Source organism: Apodemus sylvaticus, chromosome 10, assembly GCF_947179515.1.
Source record: "Apodemus sylvaticus chromosome 10, mApoSyl1.1, whole genome shotgun sequence".
Classification (NCBI taxonomy): Eukaryota; Metazoa; Chordata; class Mammalia; order Rodentia; family Muridae; genus Apodemus; species Apodemus sylvaticus.
Genome location: NC_067481.1, coordinates 108,064,956 through 108,088,823, shown reverse-complemented (window position 1 = coordinate 108,088,823; position 23,868 = coordinate 108,064,956). Strand labels below are relative to the sequence as shown.

The following is a 23,868-nucleotide window of genomic DNA, read 5'->3' as shown; positions in this document are numbered from 1 at the left end:
AGGGACCGAGTCAAATGTAAATTCTTTCTACCTTGCCCAATACTCATCTGTAAGGCAGGGACCTCATAAGATTTTTTAGATGTAAATATCCTTAGTCTGGGCTATTGTTTGGAAAACCATCCACCCTGAAAGGTAGTAGACTAGAACCTGTGACTGGAATTTCTGGAATGCCTTTTCTACCAGATGGTTGAAGCAAAGCAGAATTTTCTGCTATATGATGGAGTCTTATATTTGCTTGGTTAGGCCATGTCTCAGCTATAAGGAAATCGGAGAATTTAAGAAATTGCCAAGTGAGATTTATCAGCTTCTAAATATATGGGAAGGTCCGTTATTCCCAGGAGACATTTTTTTCGCCTCTGTCTGTAAAATATCATGTCTACAGATTTCACTGGGCAACCACGGCAAGAGAGAAGAGAGGGAGGAGAGAGAGGAGAGAGGAGAGAGAGAGGAGAGAGAGAAGAGAGAGGAGAGAGAGGGCTCCCTTTATCGGTGTCTTTGTGGCTTCAGGTTGCTGTCTGGCTCCATTGTTCTGTTCCATGATCTGCATCTCTAGTTTGTCAGTAAGTAGTACTTACTTCAGTATGACACACATACTCATCAGTAAGAGCCTTCAGCAGTTGATGAATTCAGTAAGATGCTTCTTTTCTCATTTTTGCATATTTTCTTGTCACATAAATGAATAGAAAAGTTAGGCTGTGATGACTAGTCTTCTGAGTCACATGAATATTAAAATTGGCATCCAGCAGAACCATTAAGGCCTGACTAGCACCCCAGGTGGCCTGGAGCCCTGTTATGTAAGACTCCCAAAAACCGAGGGCACCCCAGTGCCCCACGCCTCAGAAGGCGACACCCATATCACCTGCGAGAAACGGTCTTTATGCAATAACATGAGGATTTCTTTTATTCCAGAGCTCTGGGGATCCACAGCCGTACACCTTACAGAGGTAGAGGTCTATGGGACCCCGCGCAACTGAAGTCGGGAGTATTTAAAGGGGAAAATCACAGGACAAGGGGTGGAGGACAAATTAGGCTTGGAATGGGGAAGTACAGAATGAGGAAGTCAGGCAATAGTTTACACCTTAAGGAAGGTTAGAGATTATCTGGAGCAAATGTCCTTGGGACATTGTATAGTTAAACTTTGGAACTAGAACAGGGTGGGCTATCTTTCTCAAACTGAAAGCAGAAAAACAACTTACTCTGTGCTGGGCTAGTTTAGGGGTCTAAAAACATTGAGTTGGGGTCTCTCAGTTCCTCAGCAAGTTCAAGGCCAGCCTTGTATACAGAATGAGTGTAGAACCAGTCAGGTCCACTTAATGAGACCTTATCTGAAAATAAAGAAGGGGTGGGATGTAGCTTAGCTGGTAGGTGCTTGCCTAGCATCTCCAGTACTACATGCTTTGGTTGTAGTGACATATGGCTGTAATCCTGGCACTCAAGAGGTGAACGTAGGAGAATTAAATTACATGTGACTGAAAGGACGACATAGACCCCATTTGTCTGTATTTAAGAACCAGGCCTGATTTTAAAAAAAAGCCCTAAGGCACCAGCTCTAGGAACAGACCGTAAAATCCATGAACAAGGTTATAAAACCTCCTCCCCAAAAACAGCCTGGGGATAACCACAAAAAACAGGAATTATCTTATTTCAGGATGGGTCCTCTGTGCTGGGCAGCCCTATCTCATCCTATAGTTAAAAGTTCATGACATAGGAATGCAGACCACTGACCACCTGTGATCTCCTAGCATCCCCCCCAATGAAATTTTAGGTTACCCGATCCTTCTAGAGAGTCCCCCTGGCTCCCTGTAAGAAGGCCTGCATGCCTTTGCCTGGGGTTGCTGTTTTAGAGAGTGGTGGACCCCTCCCTGCGTGCTGGATGTTTCTGCAGAATAAGTGCTCTTTGTCTTTGCACACTATCTGAGTCTGGGGTCTTCAGCAATTTTCAGATCCTTACATAACTACTTGAGGGAAGGAAGAGAGAGAAAAGGAGGGGTGAGAGAACAGCAGAGATAGGCAGAGACAATCAGAGAAAGAGAGAGTCAGAGACAGAGACACAACAGCAGAGAGAGACACCCAGAGAAAAAGAGAGGCAGACCAGCAGAGAGAACTCTGGAGGTCCAGGGTGGGGAGTGGAGAGGAGGAGACAGCAGCGGTTGCTCCTGCAGGAGGGTGAGAGAATGGGAAACCCCAGGATTATGGGAGCAGGTGGAACTGTTGATAAGTCTTGGCTATTTGGGAGCTTCTGGGATACCATGTGGACTAGTGGTCTGTGACTCAACAGCATGGCCAAGAACACTTATAAAGGACAACATTTAATTGGGGCAGGCTTACAGGTTCTGAGGTTCAGTCTACTATCATCGAGCCAGGAAACATGGCAGCATCCCTGTAGGCTTGGTGCTGGAGTTCTACATTTTCATCCAAAGAAAGCAGGAGAAGACTCACTCTCACATGGCTAGGAGGAGGGCCTCAAAGCCCATCTTCACAGTGACACACTTCTTCCAACAAGCCTACACCGACTCCAACAAGGCCACACCTCCTAACAGTGCCACCACTTCAACCAAGCACGTACAAACCACCACACTAGCCATCAGCCATCTGCAACAACATAGCCATTGTCAGTTAGCAGTCATCACTGACTGTAAAGTCTTGGCATTGAGGACTCCTAATACACTCAGCTGACTTTGCCCAATACCTCAAAGACTTTTTTCTTCTTTCCTTCCTTCTCTTCCTTCCTTCCTTCTTTCTTTCTTCCTTCCTTCTTTTTTCCTTCCTTCCTTCCTTCCTTCCTTCCTTCCTTTCTTCTTCTTCCTTCCTTCCTCTCTCTTTCTTTCTTTGAGACAGGGTTTCTCTGTGTAGCCCTGGCTGTCCTGGAACTCACTCTGTAGACCAGGCTGGCCTCGAACTCAGAAACCCGCCTGCCTCTGCCTCCCAAGTCCTGGGATTACAGGCGTGCACCACCACCACCCAGCTCAAAGACTTTCTAAAGCTCAGTACGACCAGAAAACAAACAAACAAAACCCCAGTGATTTGTGGGGGATTCTAATACCTCAGGTCAGTAGCCCTAGAGCCTGTGGCCTCCTACAGGCCCAGCCCCAATTTCTGGCTCGTTCCTCTGTGGATTCCTTCCTGTAGTCCAACCCCAGAGCTGAGTACTGCCTTGAAGAGACAAGGGCAGAGCACAGTAGGTCTCCAAGGAATCTGCTCTCATCCAAGAGTTTCCTTTGACACCCACCCTAGTGTTCCAGTTTTGTTTCAGGTGAAGTATTGTCCTACAGGCAGGGGATCTGTAACAAGTGGGACTCTGCAGACAGACTAGTCTGTTTACTGTTCTCTTGCACCCAAGATACACAGGTCTTCCGCAAGGTCTTCTGTTGTGGATAGCCCTAGCTTGTACGTTGATGCTAATTCCACTTCTCAGAGGGGCGGCAGATGAGGAGTTGCCTTGTAAACCTTCTCCCCACCTTAACTTTTCAAATAAAGGCTTGAGCCAATGATTGGGCAGGAGGAAGTGGGAGGAGCTGAGAGAGAAGGGGAGGAGCAATGGGGGTGGGTGGGGGGAGGAGAAATAGGAAGGGGAGGAGCTATGGGAGAACAACAGAGAGGCGGCAGAGGGAGAAGCTCGTGGCCTGGAGAAACTGCAAGTTATATGGGATAATATAGATGGAAATAGAGTAGTGTAGTGGGAGATCTGCCCAATCTAGGCTTGTAGCTTGCTTTGTTAACTGAGTTGAGCTGAGCTTTCTTTTACCAGGGAACTGGGTTGGAAACAAAGTAGCAACACTTTGACCACCCTCCTCCTTTGGCCTACACTGTTGACCAGCCTCCTGACTATCAAACACATCATAGTCATATCAATTAAGCGTACCAACACTTGGTTTCTTCTAATCCAAGAGGGGAATAAAACATTGTAAGGGTAGTTTTGATGCTAAAACCCTGTTCCTCAGTTGGTTCTTGTTCTGTCAGTAAAGAAACCCACCGGGCCAATAGCTGGGCAGATGGTACTGGCGGGACTTCCAGGCCCCTGGAGGTAAAAGATGCAAGGAAGGAGAGGAGGAGTTTTGCCATGCTTTGGAGGGAGAACCCACCAGCCATGTGAGGTCTTGGGAAGAGATGGGGACACTGGTCTGGCTCATGGTGTGGCCGCTACTACAGACGGGTGGTCAGGGATGTTTGGCAGGGACTAGATGGGACTAGCCAATGAAGTTTAGGGCAGGTGGAGAGATGGGGATAATTGATAAGGATATGCTTTTCCAGGTGAGAGATGGTAGTGTCCATCATTTGTGCCAAGAAGGCAAGTTGAAAAGGAACAACTGTGTGTGTGTGTCTTTTACTCGTGGATTCAGGAGAAGCTGGGTGAGGGCTGGTAGCACTTCTTTCCAGAGCAGAGGAGGATAAAGTTACACACAACAAAACATGAAGTCTGATTTAACCGTGGGCTTTTTGCTGAAATGCCTCTCCCCTACTAATCTCTAAAGATCATTCTATATGGGCCATAAAGTACTTGTATGTAAATAGTTACTTTTGAGACTGCTGAAGGACTTTAGTGCTGGGTGTGTGGAAGTTTTGTTGGTGTGGTTGTCGCCATCCAAGAGGAACCAGCTCTCAGTGTGGACATGCTGTGGCCATTCTGTAGCGAGGACCACACAGTTTAATGCCTCTTACTCAGTGGTTCCTGATTGTGGAGGACAGAACATGTCTTGATGGTCAGGCCAAAGTTAGTGGGTGCCCGTGAGCTTCTGCTGTGTAAGGGCGTGAGGTCAACAGCCTACTGTCTGTTGGCACTTGCTGCTTGCTGGGAGACATTCTGAAGATGCTGTCCTGCCAGAGGCTGTTCCATCTCACAAGTCTACAGCACCCCACAGTGTATTTCTTTGTGCACACAAGGTTATGGTATGTCAAAATGTTTTTTTTTTTATTTGAGACACAAAAATGCAAAATTGCTGCGATATCAAACATTTCCCGATCAGCTACAATACTGCCACTATGTACAAAAGATCCAATGATAAACGCGCACACATATAAAAATACAGTCTGCATTGCCTATGTACAGTACAAGTGCAAACGTATGGCATTCAGACACAGTACAGATCAAGTCAGGGGTGCACACAGCAGGTACAAAGGCAGCATGGTTTGTCTTTTAAAAACAACATAAAGGCCACACACGAATGGACCCCCGATTGCCATGATTTTCTTTTGATTAAACAAGTGCTTCAACAAGCATGGTGCTGCCCACTGGTGTTTTCTCCTTTCTTGTCAGGAAGTGAGATGCTAAGACATTATGTGAAGATGAAAAGAAGAGAAACACCTGCGTGTCCACTGTAAGCAACAGAGAACTAACCTTGACAAACGAAAACAATTCAGCGTTACTACTAAGAATGTTATTCTTAAATCAACAAGACAGCTCTATGCTATTTTACAGGAAAACAAGTAAGGAATATCTACATCTCTGTGAAAATTATAACCTTAAATGGAACCTTTTGGGGTCTGACTTGAGATCACATTAGTCTCAAATTTTAAAAGTGGCTGTTTTTGGCAAATACCTGGCGGTGCCTTTGGTTCCTTTAAGCATTTTGGATTACTATTGGTTTCTTGAGGTCAAGTACTTTTGATGGATACCAAACCCTTTCCTAAACCTTCCTCTCCCGTCGGTGGGTGGGTGGGTGGGTTCCTCACAGCAGAAAGTAGAGGTAAGACAACTGGGCGGCTTTCCAGTGAGTGTTCACTTGCTAAAGGTTTGTCTTGGGTGTTGGCATAAAGCTTTCCTTTCACTGCCAGTGTCTGATGATTCCAGACAGCACTAGTAGCTCTGAGATTGCCAAGCTGCTGTCACAAGCCTGGGACATCCCCACTCCCCAGAGCAGTGGGCCTGAGTGGAGGTAAAAGCTTCTTGTAAACATGTGCACCTTTCTGAATCGTCGGCCTTAACTAAAAGACACAGCAACACCTTGGGCACTGTCAGAGTGAGCGGTGGAGAAAAACAGCCTGTTCACTCCCAGTCACTGGACAGATACAGACAGAGCCCAGAGACTGTTTAAATGAAAAGGAGCTTGAAGGTTTGAACTAGGAAACAAAAATGACGATATCAGAACTGCTACTTTCCAGTTTTGAGAGAAATCTTACACTTAGCTGGACGTTCAGGACGATGCTCTCGAGACACCTGTGTAAGCAGGAGCAGTGTTCCCTGATAAACCTGGCCTTCCAGCTAGTTTGCTGGGATAGCCTGGGGTAATGATCCTCTGCAGCAGTGGGTCCCGGTGTATTTAATATCCTCAGTGTTGTGTGTGCTCTGCGGTATGACAGACAGAGGCAAGTGAGGCTGTTTGACTGTGCTGGCCCTGACCTGGTTAATCTGCTGGCAGAATTCAACAGACCTCAGCTTTCTCTGCAAATCCTGGTGGTAATGGAGTCCCCAGCCTTCTACCAGAAAGAACTTCTAAGACTGGCCACTGTGGGAACAGCTCAGGGTGTAGATAAGATGGGGGACTTGGCGACTTCCCTGAGCCAGGTCTGCTGTGGACAGGAAAGTGGCTGCCCTGACGCTTCCTCAGCAGTCCCTGCAAAGACTACTACAGTCTCTATGAGAACAGCCTGGCTGCCTGGAAAAATGGCTCAGGAGGCTCCAGTCCACTCTGGTGATCCTCTTACCCACACCTCAGTGTCGGCTGACCATGGGTGCAGGGTGACAACACTGCCCCACTTCCCAGACTCTGCTGAGCAGGCATAGCATGTGGCTATGCCTAGCACAGCAAAGAATCATGGGGCTTTGAAAGGAAAGTCAGTCTTATCTGTGTGAAATGAACAGAGATGATATTTGAGTGAAAAGTTCCTGAATGAGGGCTGCCTCAGCCTCAGAGGCTTCCCAGAGGCGTGGCTGAAATGTACAAGGTCACAGCCACATCAGCTTTCTAGAAGCCAAGATGTAACTCTTTCCACTTCTCCCAGCACAGTAAGACAACTGGAAATCTGTACCTCAGAAAGTCAAGTCAATCCACCTCGCTGTGGGACGCTGCAGAGGAGTGACCCTGGGGTTGGACATTAGTGTGACACTCCAGGCTTCTAAGAGAAATTTTCTTGGCAACATGATACAAAGAGAAGCCTCCACTACACGTGTACCCTGTACATGCACAGTGGGAACTTAGTGGGTGCTCTCACCTGTGCTTTGATGGCTGTGAAATAACTGTACACTATCTGCAGGTGTCTCTGTATACAGAGGTCACAGGACAACGTTCAGGGAGTCAGCTCTGTCCTTCTGCCTCATGGGCTCTGGGGCTCGAGCTCAGCCTCTCCGGCTTGTTGGCAGCTTCACCTGCTAAATCATTTTGCTGGCCTGAAACTAGCTTTAAACAACCAATTCATCTTCAGACACACACCGTTTCCAGTGCACTCACTGAGGGCTGGGGCGAGGTCAAGAGGCCTTTTATAGATTAGTCTTTGGTCATGACACATTTACGTGAGCCAAGGGGAAAGATGCCCGCTCTCTCCTGGAACATGTGGGAGAGGCCTAGCAGGTGGCTCTCATGTCACTGGTGTCTCATGCACCTACAGGATACTCGAACCAGGCGAGCAGGGCAGGGGATGCTGTGGAGGGCTGGCTGCTGGTGAAGCCAGTGGCTTTGTAAGAAGTGGTACCTGATGGGTGGGACGGGTACACGAGCAACTTAGATGGCCCGTCTGTACCCACTGCGCTTGCAGATTATCCTTCCTGTGGCAAGCTTCAAAAATAACTTAAGCAATACAAGGGACTTAAGGACTAGAATGTTGTCTCTACTGACAACTTTTCTATAGAAGGAAACACACTAGTAGTAATCATGGGCTTTCAGAAAGCCATTGATACTCGATTCTACTTTAACTGGACACCCAAAGCTGGAGAGAGAGAGGACTAAGGCTCTCTACCAGAACCTGGAGCTGGAGTTCCCACGGGGACACGCCTTCCCAGGCCCTCAGCTGGAGCTGGGACACAGGCAGCTGTGCAGCAGGACACCCTGTGACAGCGCTCAGGAGGCTTGGTCAGATGACAGTATCCAGCTACCTGAATGCTGACGCCTCCCAGGAATGACCTACCAAGTTCTAGACAAGAGGATGACCTGGGCTCGGTGGCCCCTGCCCGCTGCCCACTAGAATGCCGAGCCCCAGGTGAGGAGTGCTCTTCACCAGAGGTTAAAGCCTGGAAAAGGGGCCATTCTGGTCACTTTGGGGCAAAAACTCCTTAGAAATGATTAAGGATACGTCCTGGGTGTTATGGAGAGGGTGTGGGTTGGTGTAGGAAGCCCACCTGGCTCAGGTTAAAGTGTGTGGGAAGCGGATAGGACGAGGGCTGTCATTGAGTAAAAATTCCATACTGTGGTAGGTTATTTACAATTTGTCAATAACTAAATCACTAGATCAAGAGTTGTAGAAATCCTGTAGCAGTTGGCAGGTTAGAAAATTCTTAAATCACTTGACAAATACAACCTTTCTGTTATGGACCAAGGGGTAAGAAAAGGAACAAAACCTCCAGTTTTTAGGCTTAGACTTGAGAATAACTGAGAACAGGGAGTTACAGGCCTATGCAATGAGAACCAGGGAGCGGGTGACAGGGTTGGTCTAACCTGTGCTCATGATGGGACTGTCCTAGAGACAGCCCACACCTTCCATTAACTCATTAGGTTGAAAAAGAATTTCATGCTGAAGCCTTTTTTGGTTGAGATGGTCATGGTCACCTGAGAGTCTGTCGGCAAGTCTTCAAAGATGGAGACACCGTGGCTCAGTACTCGAGAGATATCTGACTCATTAAAAGTAGGACCAGTCAATGGCCATCTTTTTGCTCTACCAAAGATTGTAGAGGTCACAAGGTCAAAGTACATTCCAATGTCTAACATCACAGGAAAACCAACCTCATTCGCCTGAGGCCCTGGGAAAGCTGCAGTGCTATTGATACGTCTGGAAACTGGACTCAGCTCTCATATGACAGTATTTTGTAGATGTGTTTATGGTGAAAGGTTGTTCATTTTGATTCCCAAACTCACAAAATGACCTATGACATCACACAGTCACATGGATTTCAAAGTGGGACTTAGAGCCTCTGGCTGGAAGCAGCTGTCGGCTGCCCAGAGGCCTCTGACTTTGCTATTGACCTGGCTTAGGCCATTTTAAGGAGCCCATGTGCAGAGGCCCCTCACCTCCCTCCCTCGTGGTGGCCTGGTATTTCAAGTGGAACTGCTTGCCTCTTATTAGGGCCGTGAGGTGACTACAGAGGATAAATGGTAGCTGATGGCCAGAGCCTAGTGCCACTTCCTGTGGGTGGAACTTGACCTTTGGCTTTCTCTAAGGCATTTCACAAGGGCTCTGCGTACGACTGTCTCTGTGGAGTCACACTTGGCTTCCAGGCTGTGGCCTTCCTTTTTTTCTGTGACAATGTATTTTGACTTCGACAGTGCAGCTATGACTCCAGCTCTAAACACTGGCCTCTCAGGATTGTTTTCATGTTTCCAGATCTCATGAGCTCTGAAACAAGAGACCTGTGACCTTAGTCCCAGGGCAGTGGCAGGTCCTGTGGGTCCAGAAAATCAGCAGAGAACATGCTTGGTGCAGTGGCACTCAGTGGAGTGAGCCCGGAGGACGTGGTGGGCATGGTGATGTCTAGCCACTCCATGTTGTCCAGGTTGGAGTCTGACAGGTCAAGAGATAGACAGGGGGTCCCTGACACCAACTGGGCCTCCGAGGTCTCCATGGGAGAGTGAGACTGGTACAGCATGCTAGAGTGACTCAGTAAGTCGTTCTGGAGATCCTCGATCAGAGAGAAAGGCTCTCTGTCTTCACTGCTGCTCTGCAGTGGGGCAATATCATTGGCTGAGGACAAAGTTCCATCCAAGAAGGCTTCTAGCTGGTTCTCTAAGCTGGCAGATAAACTGTTCACAGGTTCTAAGGATACAGGTGGTGCTATTTGGACCTGGGGCGGTGGTCGAGATACCACCGTGCTGACTGGCATTGTGGTGATGCTGGCCGTCACTGGTTTCATCTTGGAAATTGGAGAAGGCTCTTCTTTTATTGGGAAGGAAATCTCTGCGCAGGAAAATTGATGGTGTTAGTATTTGCTGCCATTGTATTAGTGACCATCCTGTCATCCTTTCTTACAGCTTAGAGGTGGAAACAGCATACCCTAATTCTTTTAAAATTTAATTTAAAAAAAGTCATTACTTGGACAGTACTCCAGTTCGTCAATACAGTCTTGAAAGTTACAAAACAGACACAACATACCTTATCAATAACTCAAGGCTGATGTCATGCTTCCTTAAGGTGAGGTAGGTCACCTTAAGGTGCTCTAACGTTTTGTTCTGAGTTATCTGAACTTTGGACAATTAGGTAAATAGCTTAGTAAGTACTAACTTGTTATTTAATTTATTCTTAAAAATTAATTTTTACTATGTATACATGTGTATGAATGTGCTCCTGTGTGTAGGACCCCATGAAGTCCAGTAGAGGATGTCTGATCTCCTGAGCTAGAGTTATGGGTACTTGTGAATCCAACAAGGGTGGTGAGAACCAAATTCTAGCCCTCTGCAAGAGCAGAAACTGCTTTTAAAGGAGCAGAAAGTGTTCTTATGTGTTGAACCATCTCTCTAGTCCCAGTCTATTTAATTTTTGCAGTTCTCTATGTGGAAGCCAGAGACAGATGCAAATGTCTTTAGCCCTGTGTTTGGGGTGGGGCTCATCTCTGGACTGGGCTTCTCTCTCCAGCCCCAATGGCTGGCCAGCAAGCCTCTCCTTCCCAACACCAGGATTATAGGCACATGTTATTGTATCTAATTTTTTTTTTGTGGGTTCTGGGGGAACGCAACTCAGGTCCTTAGGCTTACATGGTACACGCATGCGGTCATCTCCCTATGTGATCATGGTACACGCATGTGGTCATCTCCCTACGTGATTATGGTACACGCATGCGGTCATCTCCCTACGTGATCATGGTACATGCATGCAGTCATTTCCCTACGTGATCGATCATTGACTCCTTAACAGGGCGGCCAGCAAACCCACAGACCTTCTGCTTCGGACACACTAGTGCTCACTTAGGTGAATTTATTTATTTTATTTATTTATTTATTTTTGTTTTTTTTGGATTTGGTTTTTTCGAGACAGGGTTTCTCTGTGTAGCCCTGGCTGTCCTGGAACTCACTCTGGAGACCAGGCTGTCCTCGAACTCAGAAATCCGCCTGCCTCTGCCTCCCAGAGTGCTGGGACTAAAGGCATGCGGCACCACAGCCCGGATCACTTAGGTGAATTTTTTTTTATTGATATATTTTTTATTTACATTTCATATGATTTCCCCTTTTCTGGGTCCCCACTCCCTGCAAGTCCCATATGCCCTCTTCCGTCCCCCTGTTCTTCCATCCACCCCTTCCTACTTCCCTGTTCTGGAATTCCCCTATACTCTTGTACTGAGTCTTTCCAGAACCAGGGGCCACTCCTCCATTCTTTTTGGACATCATTTAATTTGTGGATTATGTCCTGGGTATTCAAAGTTTCTAGGCTAATATCCACTTATCAGTGAGTGCATACCATGATTGATCTTTTGAGACTGGGCTACCTCACTTAGTATGATGTTCTCCAGATCCATCCATTTGTCTAAGAATTTCATGAATTCATTGTTTCTAATGGCTGAATAGTACTTAGGTGAATTTTAATAATTTCCTCCACTGTTGTTTTGAGATGAGTTCTCGTTATGTGTAGCCTTGGCTGATTTGGAACTCAATATCTGGACCATGCTGCTTGGAACTTGGAGAGATCTGCCTGTCTCTGCCTCTTGAGTCCTGGGATTAAATGTGTGCACCCACTATGTTAGATACCTTCTCATTTTCCTGATAATACACTAGGTGAAAGAATTAATGAACCATAATTAAAAGCTCATTGTATCTGGGTATTTTGTCTGCATGTGTGTCTTTGTACTATGTGTGTGCAGTGTTCACAGAGGCCACAAGATTTGTCTTAGGACTGGAGTTACAAATAGTTGTGAATCACCATGTGGGTGCTGGGAATTGAACCTGAATCCTTGGGAAGAGCAGTCATTGAACCACAGAACTATCTCTTCAGCTCTATAGTATTATCACTGGGGAAAAAACCCTTATCTCTATCAGCCTGAACAAAAATTGCATGCCTGATTTTTAAATACACATTTATTTTTTAACTCCCAATCTTCAGTTTAACATATTTTAAAAGAACGTGACAATTCACAGCAGACTTTCACTTAGTCATGTGACCCACATGCAGACGGCAGTGCCCTTCTCTATGCATGGACTCTGCTAAGGGCATCTGCATCTGCTCAGATGTGTTCAATACAGATGGAGAATTAGTAATTACTACTCCAAACTCTAGACTTCTTTCACCAGAGGACTTCACTGTGGTATCATCTGACTTTTGTGTGTGCACACATACGTGTATATGTGTGTGTATGCGTGTGTATGTGTAATGCCAGGATGGTACTTGACACTTGTATTACAGCGCCCTGCCACTGGGCTGCAGCCACCCCAGGAGGTTTCTGGAAAACTGATCCTATGCTTACTTTTAAAGACACATGAGCTGAGACAGCCTGTGTGTGCGCGTGTGTGGCTTATGTCTGCTTTAAAGACAGCATACTGTAAACTGATGGCTTGCTTTATTTTTAACTATAGTTTATTACTTATGTATGCACATGCCACCACAGCCTGTATGTGGAGCTCAGAGAACAGCTTGTGGGGTTCGTTCTCCTCCATGATGTGGATTATGGGTATCAAACCCAGGTCATTAGGCTTGGCAACAAGCACCTTTACCCACTGAGTAATCTAACTAGCTTTGATGATTTATATTTAGACATATTCTGACTTTTAATAGAACAACCAGAGGGAGTGCAGCTAAGTTACTGGAAAGTTCTCACCCCATGAGATTGGTACACAGAACACATGTTGCAGTTATCAGCAGAGTTCAGAACTGGCCCTGCTTTGATGTGTGAGAAGTCTTTCCTTTCCAGGTGACAGCTCTGGACTCTGACGTCATGCCGCCCTTCAGTGTGGAACCGAAGGGCAGGGTGGGCGGCCTGTCCTCTGTTATGTGGTTAATGACCTAGCTTGAGCTGGATTAGAACTGCCCATGTTTAGAACTGGATGTTTCTCAGTTTCCAAGACAACACTGAGTTTTAGAGAAAGGCTGTCCCAGGCCTGTGGTATGACACTGCTTCCTTTGGGCCTGTGTCCAGGCTTTGACCTACCTCCGCTCTTTATGAGGATGTCGAAGAGGTCGTCCATCTGCTGACTGTGCACACTGGACACCTGCAGCCAAGGAGAACAGAGTTAGCCGCCTGCAGCAGGGGCAGCTCCTTCACTTCACTGAGGACCCTGCCAAGCCTTGGCTTTACTCTAACACCTGACAGTCTAGAAGAAGCCAAGTCGCTTGGGAAATGAAGATATTAAAGTCAAAACACCACAGCACGATGGGACAACTGAGAGCAGAGGAAGAAGTCTGCTCTGTGACTTCCATATGTGCCTAACTTTCACAGAATGACACTTTGGGAGATTTCTAATATTTTATTCTAAGAGTGTCTGAATTAGTTTGCATTCATCAAGAACTGATCTGTCTAAAGATGAGGACACTGTGCAGGTTTCCAGCTTTGAGGTTTACTTACCACGTGAGTCACACACCACAGTGTGTGCTGGGTTGAAGGAGAATGAACTCCACTGGTTCCCAGGGAGTGATAGGACTTGTAAAGTCTAGGACCTGTGGCTTTGTTGGAGTTGCTGTGCTACTAGGGGTGGGTTTTAGGATTTCAGAAGCTCAAGCCAGGCCCAGGAGTTCATTCTGTGTTTCTACTGCTTGGAGATCCAGATGGAGAGCTCTTGGCTTCCTCTCCAGCACCATGTCTGGATTTGCTGCCTTGCTTCTGGCCGTGATGATAATGGACTGAACCTCAGAACTAATTTTTAAAGATTTATTTATTGTATGTAAGTACACTGTAGCTATTTTCAGACATACCAGAAGAGGGCATCAGATCTCATTACACATGGTTGTGAGCCACCATGTGGTTGTTGGGATTTGAACTTGGGACTTTCAGAAGAACAGTCGGTGCTCTTACCCGCTAAGCCATCTCCAGCTCATGCTTTTCTTTATAAAAGTTGCCGTGGTCATGGTATCTATTCACAGCAACAGAACCCTAACTAAGACAGCACAGGCCATGGCGTTTAATGCTCTAATGTCTGTGCGTATAAACCCATCAACAAGCTCATCATTTCTAAACTGAAGAGCCCCTTATCTCCAGGACCCGCTGTCCTGAGATGAGTTTCTGTCAGTGCCTCAGACACGTTCTTCTTGAGGGTTAAGGTACGGGAGGTCCATTCTCTTACGCAGCAACATTATTCTGAGCGGGACCATGCTGTGGTATATAGCTTAGGGATAGTTCATTCCTTTTATTGCTGGTCAGTATTCCACGTATGGGAATGTCTGCTTGCTTAGTCACTGACTCACTTGTTGGTGGACTTTCTACTTTCAGACTGTTAACAGAGCTGCTATGGAAATCTGTGCACAGCTCTGCACAACCATACCCTGTGCCTTTCTCTTGATAAGTACCTCAGAGTAAAACGAATGGGTCCCACAGTGGATGCACACTTAACATCTTGAAAACTGTTTCCCAATATTATCCTATGTTCCCCAGAGTAGGTGTTCTGCATCCCCATTGCACCTACTGAGATGGGTTGTGGGATGGAGATGTGGTTCTACCCAATTTCCCTAGTGACTGGTGACTGCTGTATACTTATTCACTAGCTACGTGCATGTGCACACGCACGCACACTTTCTTAAAATTAAAAAAAAAATTTAAATTTAAATTTTTTTAAAATAAAAAAAAAGTGACATGAAGCAATTATATGTATATATGGGCCACATATGTACATAATAGAATGGGCTAGCTCAGGATGATTCGGGCTGTGAACTTTTCAGACCAGATCATCTACAATATTTTGTCTCTCTCTCTCTCTCTCTCCTCTCTCCCCCCTCCCCCCCTTTCTTAGAGACAATGTTTCTTGTTTTTCCCTGGCTGTTCTGGAGCTCACTGTGTAGAGCAAGCAGGTTGTCTTCAAACTCAGATCCACCTGCCTCTGCCTCCCAAGTGCTGGGGTTAAAGGTGTGTACCACTGCCTGGCATGATTGTTTTTCAAGTACTGTATTTTTCTTAATTTTAGAATTTCCATTTAGTATTTTTTTTTAAATCCTGTGTCTTTACATTTATAAAGGATAGAAACACAGGGTGAACCCATATCTCAGCTCGGGGTTCACCTCACGAGTGACTCTTCCATCCTTCTGACTGTCAGGAGAGGATGCCAAGCAGGAGAGGGTTGCTTTCTCAGGTGAATGGCTCTGGTTTAGCAAGCAGCTGGTTCAGGTTAATTTCAGCTTTGAAATGCTCCTAGGGTAGCCAGCTCAGCCTCAGCTTGTCTTGTCTTCACTAGGCTGCCATGTATCTACGTCAAGCCTCTGTGGCTTGGGGCTCAGGTGGGGCTGTGGACACAGAATTTAGGACTTGGTTTTTCTCATCAGTAGCTCACAGCTCATTCCTGTGGTTTGCAGGTCATAGAGACTATCCCTTTCTACCAGAAACCCTGACTGTCAGCAAGACTCCCCGGGAAGTGTAGCTGAAAGGGAAAACTCATGCTGTGCTGTTCTCTGCTGAGTGTGGGCTTTCTGTCAAAGTGCTGATGAACAGTCTCTGCTTCCATATGATGACCACAGTTTACAGCTGCTACCCTTGGGAGGGTGGAGCCCAGCAGGGCCCACTCAGTCTCTGTGGAGCTCAAATCTTTCCCAGTGGGACTCAAAGGTGCTGATGTGGAACTGGCAGTCTCAACCTATGAACCGAACCCAGGACTCCTGGTGGGAGACATCATCCAGGCAGCCAGGACTGGAGGGAGGCTCCAAGGTATGGGCTGCCTTCTCACTGTCACTAAGACCACCTGGGGAAGAGATCCCACTAATAAATGGCCTGGCAAAGGGCAGGGCAGGATCAGCTGGTGTAGATACTTATTATACTGTTTAAGGCCAGGATGTGCTGGTGTAGACACTTATTGTACTGTTTAAGGTCAGGGTCTGTTGGTGTAGACTCTTATTGTACTGTTTAAGGCTAGGGTCTGTTGGTGTAGACTCTAATTGTACTGTTTAAGGCCAGAGTCTGTTGGTGTAGACTCTTATTGTGGTGTTTAAGGCCAGGGTCTGTTGGTGTAGACTTTAATTGTACTGTTTAAGGCCAGAGTCTGTTGGTGTAGACTCTTATTGTGGTGTTTAAGGCCAGGGTCTGCTGGTGTAGACTCTTATTGTGGTGTTTAAAGCCAGGGTCTGTTGGTATAGACTCTAATTGTACTGTTTAAGGTCAGGGTCTATTGGTGTAGACTCTTATTGTGGTGTTTAAGGCCAGGGTCTGTTGGTGTAGACTCTAATTATACTGTTTAAGGCCAGAGTCTATTGGTGTAGACTCTTATTGTGGTGTTTAAGGCCAGAGTCTGTTGGTGTAGACTCTTATTGTGGTGTTTAAGGCCAGGGTCTGTTGGTGTAGACTCTTATTGTAGTGTTTAAGGCCAGGGTATGTTGGTGTAGACTCTTACTGTACTGCTTAAGGCCAGGGTCTGTTGGTGTAGACGCTTATTGTACTGTTTAATGCCTGGGTCTGTTGGTGTAGACTTATTGTGGTGTTTAAACTTTTTTTTTAGATCTGGCTTTTTCCTCATAGGTGAGGTCTCTGTGGATTTTGGGGTACTCACTTAGGAAAGCTGCCTTCCCTCTGCATTCTGTAAACTATGGCAGATGATCACTGTGCATTGCTTCACCCTTCGTGCTGTAGACAGCAAATATAGCAAGGCACCGTGTGTCCCTGACAGGTATTCTACAGAATATGGGGCATGTGGCTGCACACAGTTCTGGCCAGTTGCTGTGAGTTCTTGCTTGGATCCACTGTTTCCTACCGTCACGTCCATCCCTCAGGTCTTCTGGGAGGCTACGATCCTTTCTCACAAGGAAGTCCTCAGCTGTGAAAGGGAGCTTTGGAGAGGCAAGGCTTGGATGAGTTTAGGTGAATCGAGGTGAATGCTTTTTGTAGCTGAGACTGTTACTCTGCTCACTGGACCCAGGAGGTCTCCAAGGAGAGACACACCTCGCCTGAGGCCCCACCATCAGCTAGAGCTGTCATCTCTGTGTTTTAACAGAGGACTGGCACAGTCTGAGGAGGCCCTGAAGTGTGTCGGCGTAGGACTGACCACTCACCTCGGGGAGTGCTGGCTGGGTGCTGCGTGTCTGCTTGATGGCCTCCTCATATCGAGGTGGGTCTTTTGTCTTCGTGACTGGGGTTGCAAACAAAGAGTGCTGGACAACAAACTGCTGGGGTGGGGGTGGTGAGCTAGGCTGAAACAAGGGAGAAATACTTATTAGTTCTGGGCCAGCCATGTGTACTTGCAGTGACTGAGCTGTGCTGTTCTATCCATAGTGGCTCAGGATCCCAAGCACTGGGCAGCTGACAACTGGTGGCCGAGCAGAAATGTAAGTCATTGTTCATCCTGCAGAACCAGCATGGGTCACCACACATTCCAGGTGCCAGCATGACTGTAGGGCAGCCAGCATGATTGTAGGGCAGCCAGCATGACTGTAGGGCAGACATGATGACTGTAGGGTAGACATGATGACTGTAGGGCAGCCAGCATGACTATAGGGCAGACATGATGACTGTAGGGCAGCCAGCATGACTGTAGGGCAGCCAGCATGACTGTAGGGCAGATATGACTGTAGGGCAGATATGACTGTAGGGCAGATATGACTGTAGGGCAGCCAGCATGACTGTAGGGCAGCCAGCATGACTGTAGGGCAGATATGACTGTAGGGCAGATATGACTGTAGGGCAGATATGACTGTAGGGCAGCCAGCATGATTGTAGGGCAGCCAGCATGACTGTAGGGCAGACATGATGACTGTAGGGTAGACATGATGACTGTAGGGCAGCCAGCATGACTGTAGGGCAGCCAGCATGACTGTAGGGCAGCCAGCATGACTATATGGCAGACAGTATGACTGTAGGGCAGATATGACTGTAGGGCAGATATGACTGTAGGGCAGATATGACTGTAGGGCAGCCAGCATGACTGTAGGGCACGTGTTTTCACTATGGCTTACCTTGCTGGCTAGGCTAGGTCCATTTTGTAGGGGTGCAAGTGGGGCACTTCTAGATTGAAGAACAGGGTTAGAGGTCTTACTGACAAAGGGCTGCTGGGTCGTTGGGCCAGGCTGCTTCTGATACTGAAGAACTGTAGTTGGTGCAGAGTTTGTGAAGACCTGTGACAATGAATTTAAGAAAACCCATGTTTTAGAGCAGAGGCTCACAAATCCACCTTCTAGGTTTGTAGGCCACAGGCTCTCTACTGGAAGCTTTCTCCTCTGCCAGGAGCATGAAGGCAAGCTTGGATGGTGGGAGACAAGGCAGCTGCCAACAGGACTAGATCTGCAGACACCGGTGGAGTTTGGGTGCCACGGAGGCAGGATCTTATTGGGAGATGGCTCAGGCAGTTTCCCTTGCTCACTGAGGTGATCTAGTCCTCTTTCTGGATATGGGGCTCTGCCTTCCACCACATACATCATCTGTGGACATCGGCATGTTCAAACCTTCTGTTCACCCTGTCTGCTGGCCTCCGTGGCTCTGTACTCAGTGAAGCCTCTTTGTAGTTTGGGCCCATACAGATCTTTTCCTCAGCATTTCCCAGTTCATTAATCCTACTCCTGGACTTCCTTTGCTGCCACCCCAGGGAGGGGTGCCGCTCAAGCCCTCCCAGCAACATGCCTGTCACATGGGCAGCAACCATGTCTCACTCTTTCTAAAGAACCACCTTTTGTGTTAGCAGGCCAAAGAGAAACCGGTTTCCATGGAACTCTGGAGTGTTTCTTAGGGCTCCTTGAGCAGGCACAAGTGTGGATGACTTTCAGAAACTAAGGGCCATGTTTATTATGCAGTACTGTGTCTTACAGGGTTTGGCTTCATCACCAAAATGAGGAGTGTACTTTATACCACCAATGTCCTCAAACAAAATAGCTTCTCCCTTATGTCACCAGGAAAGGTATGTCTTTTTTTTTGTTAGATTTAATTTTTATGTGTATGGGTATTTTGTGCTGCATGTATAACTGTGTGCCTGGTGCCATGAAGGTCAGAAGTGGGTGTCAGATCCCCTGGGACAGCTATAAATCACCGTGTGGATATTGGGATTGAATCTGGAGTACTCACTGCTCCTGATTACTTAGGCATTTCCCCAGTCCCAGTGTGAACATTTCTTAACCTGAAGTATGTGAGTGCACAGTCTCTCTCCAAATGTACTCACTGTTTGTGAGTCTCCTTCTATGTGGCAAACATCACTTTATGGAAATAATGACTCCTACTTCCAGGATTCTGAGATGAAGTGAGAAACCCTAGTTTATATTGTCTATCACTGCGGCCTCTCTTCCCTAGGCCAAGAAAGCCGAGCCTCCTCTAACCTTACAGAACTACACGAAAATGGCACTTGTGGCTTCTCCGCTTGGTCATGTGCGACCGTTTTCCCTTTTCACTCACATCAATACTGGGCCCTCCGTTTCGCCCTCAAGCTGTCTCAGCAGCCATGGTTCAGGATTGCCTAAGCTTACAGACTACGGTGCCTAATTACCTGTTCAAGATCAAAGCTCTGAGCCTGGCTAAGACCCACGATAAGAACATCTGTTTTTGAGGCCTTAAGGGTAAATCCTTTTCTCTTTTCTCTCTTTTTCTGAGAAAGGGTTTGACTATGTAGCCCAGGCTGCCCATAGGCTTCCCAGCAAAGGATCACAGGTGTGTGACACCTGGCCTCCCAGCTCTTCCTCTGTGATGTGACACAGACTCTTATAGATGAACACATATAAAGTTCTAACTGGAGAGAGAAATCCCAGAAGTACCTTTTTTTATCTTCAACTACCCTTCCCCATGGAACAGCACATTTAATTAGAAAAGAAATATACCTCAAAATTCAATAAATCTACCCTACCAGAATTATAAAAACATGCTCTGGGAACTTACCTGGAAGGGGCTTGGACTATTTAACCATCTTTCACACTAAAGAATTCCCTCAGCCCTAGACAAAGTATCTCTGTTCAAATAGCTTTGGATCCAAGGTTAATTCTGTGGTTGAGGATTACAGCCTTTTGGGATGATGCTCACTAACAGGAGAGGTGACGGATAAGAATAGCATTAGTCTCTCTTTGTAAGCATCCCACCTTTCTGACTGGCTGAGGCTGGCCCAACATATGCTGCGGGAAGGCTTCCGGCTTCTGAGGCAGTGCTGAGGCCAAGGTTGAGGGCAGGGCTGTAGTTGGGACTTGTGTGGCAGCAGCTACCTGAGGCTGAGCCTGGACTCCTTGAGCTGGGGTCTAGGAAGAAAACAAAAATTAATCTTAGTGTCAAGAAGCACATCTGGAATTCAGTTTATAATTCAGTGTAACTGTTTGCTTTGGGATGGCATGACATGACATAATGGTTATATTCACATACTTTGGTCCATCTCTATATATCTGATCTTTAGTAATTTTTCTCTTTCTCTGTCACCCCTCCCCACTTCCCTGGAGATGGGAACTGAGGGCTGAAAATTGTCTAGCTTCCTAAGAAGCACCGTACCTCATTATGTACAGCACCCACCCAGACAACATACTGGCACTTCTGTCAGCTTTCCGAGTGAGTGCAATGACAATCCTAAACCAGGGACGAGTGCCGACAGCTGTCTGTCGGACCTCAGTGTTCCTTAAGGTGGCGAAGATTGCACTTGAAAGTTCTGAAGTCAGAAGATGGAAACAGGACAGCTCTAAGCATAGGTCTATAGCCCATGATACCCGACAGCCTACAGTACTGCTTTTAAGCTTGTAGCACACAGTTTAGGAACAGTCAGAGATGCTAGACATATAGCTGTATACAGGCCCAGTAGAAAACAGGCTTTGTTCTTGTATCAATGGCAACAAAAGATTTGGATCCATTGCCCCCCTCCCCCCCAGTATATGTTATAGCAGATGTCTAAGAGCTGCTCTGCATGCTCTCTGTACACCAAACAGGGGCATTACATTGCTTTACCCTTGTTGAGGGTGTTTGGGTACTGACTCCTGAACCAAGGGATGAGTTTATTTCTGCCACAGGTACTGGACAGATTAAAGCTGAAGCACTGGCTCAAATGGCTTCTTGTTTTCCTTATGAGCACATCTGGGTAAAGTCCACCAGAAGTGCGCTATACAGCAAGAGAGGCAACCTGCAGGTCTCTGCAGTCAGAACAATCCCCACTCCATGTTTTCCTCAACTGAAACATTCATATATAAAATGGAACCTCCCAAGAACCTGCTACCATCCCCAGCTAGAAGACATAGATTTATATGTCCTATCTGTCCACAGGCTCCTAGAAATGAAATGCCACTTAATACCAGGGCAGAGAGTGACATATTCAAGGCACACAGCCTATGCTAATGTCATTAATCTTTAAATATGTATTTTTATGTCTGTGTGCCTTTGTAAGTTTATGTGCACATGGGTGCAGGTCCCCAAGGGAATCAGACAGTCTAGGATCTCCTGGAACTGAAGTCAGATACTTGTGACCTGTCTGATGCTGGTGCTAGGACCCGAACCTGAGTCTGCTTTGAGAGCAGCTTGTGCTCTCAATAGCCCTGCATGTGCACCCAAGACAACAGGGCATAGAACATGAGGCCACCCTGCTAGTTTTTATGATGTAAAACACAGTGCTAGCCAGACCAACCCTGCCCCCCACACCCACACCTCGCCTTCTGAAACTGTAGCCCATAGTAGCTGCACAACAGCTCAGAGCTGGCTGCAGTATTCGCTGTAAGGCAACACTGTGAGACACACTTCATACCTGGAGTTGGAGGCTGCCTACTGGGAGTTGCACTGACGTAACATTTGAGCCCTGGATGGACACCGGCAACAGCAGCTGAGTTGTCTGTGTGGTCAGTAAGGCCTGAGGCTGAGCAACAAGGGCAGGTGGCTGTCCCTGGGAACTCAGGTAGAACTGTGAGACAACATTCTGTTGCTCTGCTTGGGTCATGGGGACCTCCTGCTTGACGACCACAGCCTTTTTGGCCACAAGGGTCTGGCTGCCTGTGGAGATGGGCTGGCTTACAGAGTGGCCAGACACTGTGATGGGCTGCTGGGGGTTGGAGCAGTCAGGGGGTGAGGCCTCATCCTTGATGGAGGACCCGACACCGCCATGTTTCGGATCTGATGTATTAAAGGGATGTGGGGGGGCACTGGGCTGAGGGTCTGGCGGTCGCTGCTGCCCACGTTTTTCCACCTCAAGCTGCATCTTGAGGACCTCCACAAGCTTCTGTTCCTGTTCCAGTTTCCTCTTCAGCTCTTCAATCTGCTTCTCCTTCTCCTGAAGCTTTCGGTCCTTCTCGGCAGCATCCAGTTCTAGGGTTGACAGGGTGCTACTGGTGGGGCTCAGGCTGTCCTCATGGCTTGCAACCCTCAGGGGAGATGAACACAAGAACTGGGAAGGCGACATCATAGTCATGATCTCTGTGAAGGTGTCTGTCATGTTTGTGTCATCGGTACTGAGACTGGACTGCTCAGAGGGTGATGGCGAGATGGGCAGAGGGGAATGGACATTTTCAACATGGGGCACACTGCTAGATCCAGAAGGTGGCAAGTCTGCCTTGAAAGTGGACACAGAGCTAGTTACAGTATTATGTAGTGTAGTGATTGGAAGTGCCACTGTGACCTCTGGGTTACTGGGGACAATAGCTGCTGCTGACACTGCCACAATACTGCCAGTGGCAAGGTTACTACTGGTCACTTCCTGGTAGGGTTTCAGGCGTTCAATGAGGTCTGGTTTAGTTCCTGACACTGGCAGACCCCTCAGTTTGAGTTCTGTCTTCAGCTCTGACACCTGGAGGCAAAAGCAGATGAGGTGCTTGGTTTTATGCGTCTCCCACACATAAACACCAGAACATACCTCCGTGGCCCACAGAGGGATGCTGACACTCCCGTAGATATCTGGACCTGACATATAAACAGACTTTCTCCATTTGTACACACTGTGACCACTTAAGTCTACAGAGGAGGCATAGAGGCCTATGAGCAGGAACTAGAAAACAGGTGATATTGTAGTAATTACTATAGGGAAGTCTCTTCTCAGGGTGCTCATGGCCACAAAATGAGAATTAGTACCAGTTATTTGAAATCTAACACCTAGGGGAATAAAAAGAAAACACTTCCATAAAGGGTGCTAGTGTGTTGCCAAAGTTGTCCATCTATAGACAGCTGGCACATGACAGGCAAACCTGGCCATCTGCTCCTGTGCAAGGAAGGCACTCAGGTGAAGAGCGGGATGTGAAGTCCTCACCTTCAAGTCGTCCAAGCTTGAGGGCAGTGGTCCTGGCCTCCTCGCTGGCACGCCGCCGCTGCCACTGCTGCCGCCGCCACTGCTGCCGCCGCCGCTGCTACTGCTGTTGTTCTTGTCAGTTCTTCAAGAAAAAAAGAAATCAGAGCTTACAACAAGCTCTGTCTAGGTTTAGGTCTATTAGCAACCTGTCAGCCTACAAGAAGAATCAACTGTGGATATAGACAGGAAAACTTAGTATTGTGGAAATGTCAAATCATCCTACTCCAGTCAAATCCCTAGAGGCTCCATCTGTGTGGAGAACATTTAGAAGGCCACTCTCTGCTTTATGCAGAAAGGGCTAAGGACTGGGATCGGCTCAGGCGGCCTTGCAAGGAAAGCTGCAAGGGCGCGCTAGCTGTGGTGCATGCTGCCCGCTAGCAGCTGCCATGGTCACAGTGGCGCCTTTCATCACTTCCTGACGGGATGCAGTTAATGCCCTAGTCTTAGAAATGAAGTTCTCCTAGGTTTT

General features: G+C 47.2%; 1 protein-coding gene across 4 annotated transcripts in view; it reads right to left on the bottom strand.

Moving 5' to 3' along the window:
* Positions 1 to 6,485: 6,485 nt before the first annotated feature.
* Mrtfb (myocardin related transcription factor B) overlaps positions 6,486 to 23,868 on the bottom strand; it is a 155,888-nt gene continuing 138,505 nt past the window's right edge. For all 4 annotated transcript variants that reach the window (XM_052194600.1, XM_052194601.1, XM_052194597.1 and 1 more), the window contains 7 exons: positions 23,361 to 23,481; positions 21,873 to 22,904; positions 20,242 to 20,394; positions 18,145 to 18,303; positions 17,245 to 17,382; positions 13,214 to 13,274; positions 6,486 to 10,038 (listed from right to left, as the gene is read on the bottom strand). In XM_052194600.1, the coding sequence (XP_052050560.1) occupies positions 9,503 to 10,038; positions 13,214 to 13,274; positions 17,245 to 17,382; positions 18,145 to 18,303; positions 20,242 to 20,394; positions 21,873 to 22,904; positions 23,361 to 23,481 (2,200 nt within the window). In that variant the 3' untranslated portion in view covers positions 6,486 to 9,502. The remainder of the gene's footprint in view (positions 10,039 to 13,213; positions 13,275 to 17,244; positions 17,383 to 18,144; positions 18,304 to 20,241; positions 20,395 to 21,872; positions 22,905 to 23,360; positions 23,482 to 23,868) is intronic.